This window comes from Anoplophora glabripennis, unplaced genomic scaffold (genome assembly GCF_000390285.2).
Source record: "Anoplophora glabripennis isolate ALB-LARVAE unplaced genomic scaffold, Agla_2.0 scaffold264, whole genome shotgun sequence".
Classification (NCBI taxonomy): Eukaryota; Metazoa; Arthropoda; class Insecta; order Coleoptera; family Cerambycidae; genus Anoplophora; species Anoplophora glabripennis.
The window spans coordinates 458,834-469,595 of NW_019416520.1; the positions used below are offsets into that span (position 1 = coordinate 458,834).

Sequence of the window (10,762 nt, forward strand, 5' to 3'; positions counted from 1 at the left end):
TTTATAGGGGACATAACTAAAACTCTAAGCTTCCCTGCCACAATTTCAAATTGACTTAATTTCATACAGGATGGTAGAAATTTAATGCCGAACTTAGTCAACTTTACACCATCTTAACTTATTTTTTAAAATGCAACACCCTGTATATTTTTGCACAACCCGATGAACAATTTTGTTCTTTTTCGAATGGCATAATGGTTCCCTATACCTATTTCTTCTGGTTTTTAAGATATTTACTGTGTTTCGTGCAGTTAACGGATATCGCATAATTTCTTTCGAGGATGGCTGTGAAATTAAGTGGAACTTCAAAACAAGCACCTAATCTGTTACTAGTTTATGGCTGTCAATTTAACACATACAGTGAATGTTTATTTTGGTATTATTTATTGTTAAAGAATGGAAAAGGTTAACATTTATTCAAAAGCTGACATTCTAAACTTATTATTTAGACAAATCTGGTCACCCTGGTGGCCAATCGCAGGGTCCTAGACGTCTAATCCACCTGTCAACTTCCAGTATAACCGGAAGCGTTAGGTGGACGTCATTATTTTAGTTGAGAAGAACATGCCCGAAAACACTATTGCCCAAATTTTCAAAATTAAAATCGAAGAAGTCTCTGAAAATGTCTAATGTCTCGTCACCCTGTAGATAAGATACTGAAGGTTGCTTTCTGGTGCTAATCTACGCGGCTTTTCAGCGACCAGGTGTTGTTTCGATGCAATGCCTGGTTCGGTGTTGTACAGCCGCAGAAGGAGCTGCAGGACGCGTAATGTCCGAATACTGTTTGAGTAAGCGATGAAACACGGATTCCCCGGTGAGGGTTATTTTCGCTGTACAGCAAAAATAAAACGCTCTCTTAATGGTACAAATAAAGTATTTTTATTGAAAACTAAGCTTGTGAAAAAAGACGTATTGTCGGTTTGAGTGTTTGCTGGAGAGTCCCTTTTGGAGTCGAGTCGCTCGCAGAAGTACCTGGTCCTTGGCGCCAACCTGCCGGGGTCGTCTTCCGGGAACCCTGTTGCGTCCGGGCGGCGTCTGGCTGGTGCTCTTGACGTTGTACTTAAAAATGGATCACTTGCAAACATGTGTACCCACAATACTGCCAACTCAACCAAATTCCCCTTAGATAATCAATATCCCACCAGATATTGATTACTTATGTACAAACAGTGTAGATATACAGGGTGTCTCATAATTAGCTGCCAACCCTGAACAGGCCGATTCTATGATCAAAACTAAGTAAAAGAGTTTATATGAACATGGGTCCGGAAATGCTTCCTAAGGGCACAGGGACCCATTGAAGAGGGAGGAATGGAAATCATTTTTTTGCAATATCTCTCAATCGCGTTGTGATAAATGAATGAAATTTGGTATACACAGCTAAATTTTGATGAGCAATTTGATGGACTAATCCATTTATTTCCACAAGGTCCATTGGGGTGGGTACGGGGGGGCCCTTGGTACTTTGCGTGTGTAACTTTTTCATCTTTGACTTTTTAACAAATTGGACAGCAAATTCCGTTTTCCCGAACTGTTTTACGTTAAAAAGGTACTCTTGTTTCAAATCGTTATCTTTAACGGTTTCTGAGAAAATCGCTCTTGAATTAATCCCACTTTGGTCAATTTCATAGTAATTTAAACAAAAAAAAATATTTTGTTTCAATTTAATCTAGTTTTAATAAAAAAATAATAATAAAAAATTAAATTAAATAAAAATTAATCCTTTAAATGGAAAAGAGAGGAAAGGAAAATTATTATTATTATTTTTTGTTTAAATTACTATGAAATTGACCAAAGTGGGATTAATTCAAGAGCGATTTTCTCAGAAACCGTTAAAGATAACGATTTGAAACAAGAGTACCTTTTTAACGTAAAACAGTTCGGGAAAACGGAATTTGCTGTCCAATTTGTTAAAAGGTCAAAGATGAAAAAGTTACACATGCAAAGTACCAAGGGCCCCCCGTACCCACCCCAATGGACCTTGTGGAAATAAATGGATTAGTCCATCAAATTGCTCATCAAAATTTAGCTGTGTATACCAAATTTCATTCATTTATCACAACGCGAGTTTTGATCATAGAATCGGCCTGTTCAGGGCTGGCAGTTAATTATGAGACACCCTGTATTTGTAGAGGTGTAATGCAGCTTGATGAACAGATTGTATTTAATTTAAACTGGTTTGAAATTTTAATTAGTTACTTTACAACCTCTTAAATATGTCCACCAAAAGTTATTGAAATAAAATCACAAGTATTGGGTGTTTAATTACCTATCTCAGTTATTACGTTAATCTTATACATTTCTCTGAAGCAACTTTACTAATTTTTTGTAGTTCTTAAGGTGGTCTTCGGGTATACTGACAAATATATCAATGTTGGTTACTGGTCTTCGATTGGTTCAACTCTCTAAAGGTGATACCTAAATTCAGTCCTTTCAATTCACGGTCTTGGTATTAAGTATATTACTTTCATAATAATAATTACTCTAACTTCAACCATCCTAAAGATAAGTCATCATTTACCTGCACACCAGGATACTCCTCTGTATTCTATCATAGTGCCTAGAGCCCATTCTTCCATTGCACCATTACCGGCCACCAGTGAGTCTCCTAGGGCACCCACCACGTCTATGTCTCCTGGTCGGAGCCTGTGTACACTTGTTGGCCTTTCAATCGACCTTCCAATACCAAAACCTGTTGTATTTTGACAGGGAAACGCCAATGATTTGGGAAAAATGACTTGAGATCGAATGTGGGGATTTTCTGTGTTTGGATATCGGATAATAAAATTTCCTAACCGATTCTGGAATTGAAAACACATACTGTCATAAACATCTTCAAGTTCACATCAATATATTTAGAAAATTAACATAGAGCTAAGAATAGATATGTATTTAGATATGCTAAAGTCAAAGTACAGTTTAAGTAGAGATAGCGTGATAATTTACACGCTGTACGAATGAAAATAATTTTAGAATGTGAAAAAATGTAGATGACGTCGTCAACCATGCCTATTTATTAATTTGTAAATAATTTTTGCACTTGTATTAATATTCATTGTAGTCTTTTAGGACTTGCATTTTCAATGATAGTGAGAATACAAATTACGCATAAATAATTAGTGATTAAGTATCTGGAAAATATCCAATTACACACACGCTTGCATTTCAATATAACAACAATTTTACGTATTTTTTAAATTTGTAACATTTGTTGTGTTGCATACCTCGCAGACAAAATTATATATTTTATGCAAAGTATTTCCTATTACGTCTCCACGAAAGAAAGTTTAAAAAATGAAGAGTTAATGTGCTTGTCACATGCATACACAATGAATTGCTAAACAATTGCGGCATCTGAATGCTTTTGTGGTCGCCTACAAATTTAAATAAAATATTTATTCTTGGTCACATTCCAGGCAAACAGGATCAGACAGTTGCTATTTTCACTAATGAGTTGAACTGATTATTAATTTCCGTTGCGTAAACAATGGGGATATCCCGCTAACCTAAAAAATAAATTTCTTCCAAGTTACGATTATACAATAAGAGTGTAATCGCTTAGCTTATATTTCCTAAAATATCGATATAATCTAATAGTTTCACTAAATTTGCATAAATTTATGCCACCTAGTGGCGGGGATACTGGGGGCACTAAGTGCCCCAGAATTTTTTTGCCACTTAATATTTTGTAATTTTTATGAGTCTAATTATATTTTTCTAAGAAAAAAGTGTTTTCCTATTTAATTATTCGAATAGTAATTTTTGTATTATTACGTATTAAAGTCAAAATACCCTTACACACAGTTTTGTTAATCGAACAATACCTAGCTATAAAATTATCCGGTCACAAAAAAGTATAAATTCATCATCAAAATTTCAAAAAAATCATCGACATAAAAATTTTGAGTTTTGGTTGCTTCTAAAATTCGTTTGTTTATGTGACGATTGTTTAAATGTTTGCTAACTATGTATAGTAATTATAATCGTATTGTATAACAAAAAAAAATACAGCTTTTCTCTTTAAAAAGAGTGAAGTTTTAGAGTTATTGTCAGTTTATATGTGGTAATGTTATTTTTTACAACAAAAATGCTCATTTTCCGAATAAAATAAAAGATAACAATTAGACATCAAAAGTTGAATTTGAAAAACGTTCAGTGGCGTCGAAAAGCTTGGATTTTTAATATCAATATTCCCAATATCTTCATAACTGGTTGATATAATAGGCATGATGACATATTTAGGAAAACTGTTCTATGATGTTCGGAAGTATTTACTATTTCCAAAAAATATCTTATTTCTGTAGAAAATAAAAGGTTTAGTAGAAAAATATTGACATTTTAATTTTAAGTCTAAACTCACGCAAAAACGGTTGCCGGTGTCATGGTGTCTACGTGACATCACAGTCAACAGTAAACATAAGGTGCTAATATTTTGTGTGGCAAGATTAATTAGTTAAATAAAAATACAAAGTTACTATAACAGTATGCATTTTATTTACCCTCAAATTGTACTTTGGTATAATAATGGATAAACATTATCTTTCCATGAAGAGATAGATTAAAAAAATCTGATCATACTTGTCATCAAATGTAACATTATTTCTACTTTTTTATTTGTACTGTAGTTGCAATCAGCTACATCGAAATGGCCCTTTTGAAGCCCTGTTAAATACATTTGTAGCTGCGATCTGCACATAAAACTTCTGGGTCGGTTTTCCTTTTTCCACATATTTGCACATAAGTCTTCATATTCGTGGTGCATTTAATTTCAATAATACTGTCTTCATAGATTCCATCAGGCGATTCTGCTATAGTGGGATAATTTTTGCAAAGCATTATACCACATTTTTTAAATTTTTTCTCCAAACTGGTACTTACAGTTTTCCTCACTTCATCCATTAACATTCTATCGCGTTTCAGAGTTCAAATTCAAACGCTCGTGAGGTCGTCACTCTGCCATATCTTAACTCATGCCACTCATAAACTTTTGATCATAAACATAGTCTTTTTAATATTTTATTAACTCGCAGTTGTTGAGCTTTATTTTCTTTGCTTCTTTTAGAAACTTTTCAAGTACCTAACGTTTCCTGATTATAATTTTGGTAACACAAAACTAAGCAACTGATAGTTGGGAAACAAAATATTTAAACGAAGATGCATACTGCGGGTATTGTCGAAGTACAAATGACACAAAATGACATTTACATAGATGTGACGTAATTCGCTCTGATTGGTGTTCAACCTGTCATGGCGGTTTGCTGTATTTTGTAGTTTTATTTTATAAAAAATATTGTCAATCTCACTCATAATATAACAATAATAGTGATTCTTGGTTACTGTCATCATGCCTATTCTGTCGAAATTCAGTAAATTAAAGTAGTTTTATTTAGTGAATGCACTAGCCCGTTCTGTATTATTCTATATTATAAAACAATAATAACTTGCAAAATTAATATACTTTTAATACCCTGAAGTATTTTTATATACGCAAATTGGATCATTTAGTCATCAAATATAATACAACTTTAAGTGATATTTTCAGGTAATAAAATAAGCAAAAAAGTTTATATAAATCTTGATAAAAAATGCACAGTTTTCGAGATATGGACTTTTACATTAAAACAATATACGAGGTGTCCCAGACCACTCGTCCACCCCTTCTGAAATCCAAAGTACATGGTTATGTGAAAAATGGTTCAGATGAAATTTATTGGTCTCCAAGGGGTACATATTGTCCTGACCTCATCTGTGTCCTTGAAGGTCATTATCAAGTTCATTTCAAGGTTAACTTAGTTTTTTTAAACGGCAACTCTTATATTCATCTCCGAATTCGGAAAGAGCGGAAAATTCTACGTTCAGTGATGTATCATATGTAGGGTTAAGTTTGACCCCCCCCAAGGTCACGTATCATGTACCTACCAAGGTATTTCCCCCGATGTATTTGTAGGTCATGTACCTTCAATTTTCCGCTATTTCCGAATCCAAAATTAAGAATAAGGGTTGCTACGTAAAAAATCGAAGTTGACCTTGAAATGACCTTGAAAATTGTTTCCAACATCAATGTCAAGGTTATCGAAACATGTTACTTCAAAATTTTGCAACGTTTATCTGATACATTTTTGCTGAACCTTAACTTTACGGGGCCATTTGGGTGGAAAGATTCACATGACCTTGGGGGTCAAATGGACTCCACACATGATACATCAGCTGAACGTAGATTTTTCCGCTCTTTCCGAATCTAGGGTTGAAAATAAAGGGTTTCCATTTAAAAAAAACTAAGTTAACCTTGAAATGACCTTGACAGTTACCTTCAAGGTCACAGACAATACGTGCCCCTTGGAGACCAGCAACTTTCATCTGAACCATTTTTCACATAACCATGTACTTTAGATTCCAGAAGGGGTGGACGGGTGGTCTGGGACACCCGGTATATGTATATTTCAATATTAATGATAGCTTCAAAAATTTGATTCGATTATACAGCATTTTACTAACCAGCGTCCTAGGTATGGGAGATCAGCCCTTTTCGTTAGCATAACTTCTATAGGTATCTATAACTTTTTTTAAATACTTATGTGTACTTAGGTATATTGTTAAAGCAATAGAAGTTTTATAAATTAGTACTAGTTTTCAAAGAAAATACGGGTATTTTTCTTAAAATTATAATTTTTCTCTTTTTACGCAAAGGTCTTATATTTAAATTATTACTTTCAGATTCATTTGCAGCTTTGTTAAACTTCTTTAAAGTGTTCTATTATTTCTTTTTTGTTTATTCATGCTATAAAGGTGTTAAAGTCATTTATATACTTTTGTGTATTTAATTTATGTTTTTTATTAGTGCTCTTGTATATCAACCTAGTTCAGATGTAATAATTGCAATAATTTAATGTTTTTTCAAATTTTTTTAATTTTAAAATATGGTTTGAAAGTACTCGGAAAGACGAGTATTTAAAAAAAAAACCTGATGATCCGCCCATTATTTTCAGAGTTATAGCTCGTTAAAGTTAACCCTTATTTACAGCAAAACTATAAAGGTATAAAAGGGCTGTTTTTTGAACTAATAGGTTTGTCATTCCGAGTACTTACCAGATATAAATTTTCAAAATTTGCAATCACGGGCGTCCCATTTAAAATGTCACTCAACGATATTCAAGACTGCGTGAAATCAGTGAGGTATCAGTGGTGGGGGGAGCAAACACACAGCTACTCCGATCTGAATTCTCGGGTTCAAAACTGCGACGCTCACTTATCTCGGCTTCTAATGGACCAATTTCGATGATTTTTTTTTAAATTGATGTCTCGCAACTTAAAAAATTCAATTATCATATTTTCAACTAGGTACCTTTTATAATTAATTATTGGACTTTTGTCATGTCGATAAACAGTTACATTAAAAAATGATTAATTTTATGTTTATTTATTTACTATGAAATTGACGACGAAATAAAGTAGCTGTGTTTGCTCCCCCAACCACTGATATTTCATTGATATCACGCGGTCTTGAATATCTATGAGTGACATTTTAAATGGGACACCGTGATTGCAAATTTTGAAAATTTATATCTGGAAAGTACTCAGAATGACAAACCTATTAGTTCAAAAAACAATCCTTATAGTTTTTCTGTAAATAAGGGTTAACTTTAACGGGCTATAACTCCGAAAATAATAGGCTGATCATCAGGTTTTTTTTTAAATACTCGTCTTTCCGTGTACTTTCAAACCATATCTCAAAATAAAAAAAAATTTGAAAAAACATTAAATTATTGCAATTGTTTATAAGCGTGAAAATTGCGAAAATGTTTAAACAATCACCACGGCTCACCAAATCGTCCGATTTGAATTTTTCAAAAAGCATTTTTAAGTATGAGAGCTCTTATTTTTATGGTGACATTTTCAAGTATTTAAAGGCTTTAGATTTTTAGCAACTTGATTTTGAAAATTTTTTAATTAAAAAAAAATTTTAACAATTATCTATTATGTAAAAACTATCAAACCGAATTGGATGAAATTTGGTGTGATGATTTTATACAATAATAACTTTAATTGGAAAAAGTATGAAGTGTCTGAAAAAAATTTACAAATAAAGAATTTTTTTTTGCAATTTTTTAAATGATTTTTCCGATTTTTGCAGCAACAATAATTATTTTTTCGAATTGCAACTAACTCTATCCTGTTCAAAATTTAATTACAAATTTTTTATTTTCCATTTTTGTCTAAAACGAATAGTTGTCGACGAGAAAAATGAATTTTTTTGCTATTGTTTTATACTTTTTTGCAATAACAATTAAGCCCACATTTTTTTTATTTGCATAGAAAAATTATGATTTCTGATGTTATTCAGAAGCCGTTAAAGCAAAAATCTCCGATCATATGCGTTTTACCCATCCCGAAACAGACTAATACAAATTTTAGCGTCTTATACGTTACTTCAGTTGAAGCGCATTTAGTAATTGTACAACAATTAAGGGGAAACAAGAATGAAATTACAATTGCAACTTATTCATGAAGGAGGAGGTCGTTTTAAAAATACCATTATTAAATATTTGCGAAATAAAGTAAGTTTTTATTTGATTTATGTACGAATTGTAAATATGTTTATTTATTTAATTTCAAAAGAGAACAAGATTGACCTACCACTTCTACGTTTTAGAATTAAGGGTATTTTATGATACCGAAAACATCTTCCATATTCTTAGATTACAGACAAAATAGGATAAATACAAAAGGTTTTTATTTTCTTTTTGAATTTTGTTCCAACTCTCAAGTTCAAGAATACATATTTTTGTTATTATAGACTATCATTTTAAATTTAAATCAGTTCAGTTATTCATTTACAAGATTCAGATAATCATTGTTAGTGATTAATAGAACAAGAATCTATATTTATTTATATGTAATTATTGTGCTATGTGTAAACAGAGGGGTATACCTTAAAAGCAGTCAATGTTTTATAACTCTAAATTGTGTTACGTTCGCAGTGGTAAACATGTAGAAAAAAATTTGCATTCCATCTATAGGTATTTCTAAAATGCCGGTAATGACAAGTATTGTCCATTTGTAATAAATACACTGTTTTTATGTAAATTTGTAAATTTAGTAATATGTGAAAAAAGTTTACTAAAAAGTAATTATTATGTCGTTGGGCGACTTCTTCCTAGCGACTTGGCATTCATATCAATGATATGAAAAGTCAAGCAACGCTGATCGCTGTTAGTACTTGGATAGGTGACCATCCAGGAAAGGCTTGCGATGCTAGTCCACCTTCTAGTGTCCTATACATCGGTGTATTCACAGAAGCTATACAAGTTTAGGCGAGGTTCGTATAGAAAGACATACCATGCCTCGGAAAGATGCAAAACAGTTGCTCCCTTGCTTAAGCAATGTGAGGCAAGTTAAAAATACCTACCCTACGATAAAGTGGGGATTCAGTAAATTTTCCAGGTTAGGGTTTGCTAGTCTTCTGGCGTCTATAGTAGCAGAAATAGGCCGATGTAAAATAACCAAAAAGCTAAAGCTAAAATAATTAGCAAACATAGTCAGCATGGCAGCATATCACCCTTTGCAGCCCTAGCATCTGAATTGATAAGCGACGTTTTAAAAATATAGACAAAAAACATTTGCATCTGTATCTTTTCAAAACAATTTATGGCTATTTTTTAAATTCTGAATGAACATAGCTCTCAAGACTGTTAAAATGTAATTAAGATGAATTTTTAAAAAAAAAAATTTGGATACAAACCGCAGAAGTGAAAATACTAAAAGTCTATTAGTCCTGCAAATACATTTATTTTTCATTTCCATGACCGATTTCTTATTTTATTGCAATTTTTATTACCTAGGTACTTACCAATTGAGTTTCATTCAGAATTCGTTGAAATTGCCTTATCATGTTCATTTGACTTAATCCATAATTCAGAGATATTAACAGGACTACTGCAACTGTTAAACAATGTGCGCCAAATACCATTTTCCAGTGTCATGTATTCAGAATTATGCACCTCTTTTTACAAATACAATAGCGTCCATAATTATATTCAGGTAGTCTGCAATCCAATAGATAAAATTAATAATCAATTTCATAAAAATAATAGTAGACTATTACTGAAACAAATAAATGTGCAAATAATAAAAGAAGTGAAACTTAAAAGTGTTTGTAAATCTGTTGCTGGAGGATCTGAAGTTTGTCTAATTTAAATTTCAATATTTTCAGATTTCGTAAATACATACTGCTTGTTGCCTACGCACGACTTATCTTTTGACATCAACATTACCCGGATAGTCATTTTTTAAATTATAAATAAGATTTCATTTAAAATATGTTGTAATAAATAAAGTACATTTCTTAATGTTCTCTATATATAAATAAAAAATAATTGGATATCTAATTATTTAAACTAAGATAACAGATTATCTAAAAGCATACGAATAAATTTTCTAAAAAAATAAATAATGTCATTTTTATAATCCACAGTCCAGATAGGTGGAGCGCTTGTAAAAGCAAAAAATATATATATTACTATTTCAATGTTTGATGTTTAGCCGTATTTAGCCGTATTTATCCGTATTTTTATTAGCTGTATAACTTTTGTTTTTAAAATTTAGGTATGCCTTGGAAATACCCCATTTTTGGCATTAGTAAAGTGTCTTTCTATAGAAGGTGGTGCACTGATTATAAAAATTTAGTCAGAATAGAAAAGGGAAAGCAACTAAGCTTTTGTAGCCAGCATTAGTGAGAAAAATCAGATACTTCCAAATTGTCCTG

General features: G+C 31.9%; 1 protein-coding gene across 1 annotated transcript in view; it reads right to left on the reverse strand.

The window, feature by feature from the left end:
* The window catches only part of LOC108905153 (phospholipase B1, membrane-associated-like), a 41,444-nt gene extending 31,435 nt beyond the window's left edge, over positions 1-10,009 (reverse strand). The window contains exons 1-2 of the mRNA XM_018707931.1: positions 9,848-10,009; positions 2,522-2,801 (exon numbers count right to left, since the gene is read on the reverse strand). Coding sequence (XP_018563447.1) covers positions 2,522-2,801; positions 9,848-9,967 — 400 coding nt within the window. The 5' untranslated portion in view covers positions 9,968-10,009. The remainder of the gene's footprint in view (positions 1-2,521; positions 2,802-9,847) is intronic.
* Positions 10,010-10,762: the final 753 nt, after the last annotated feature.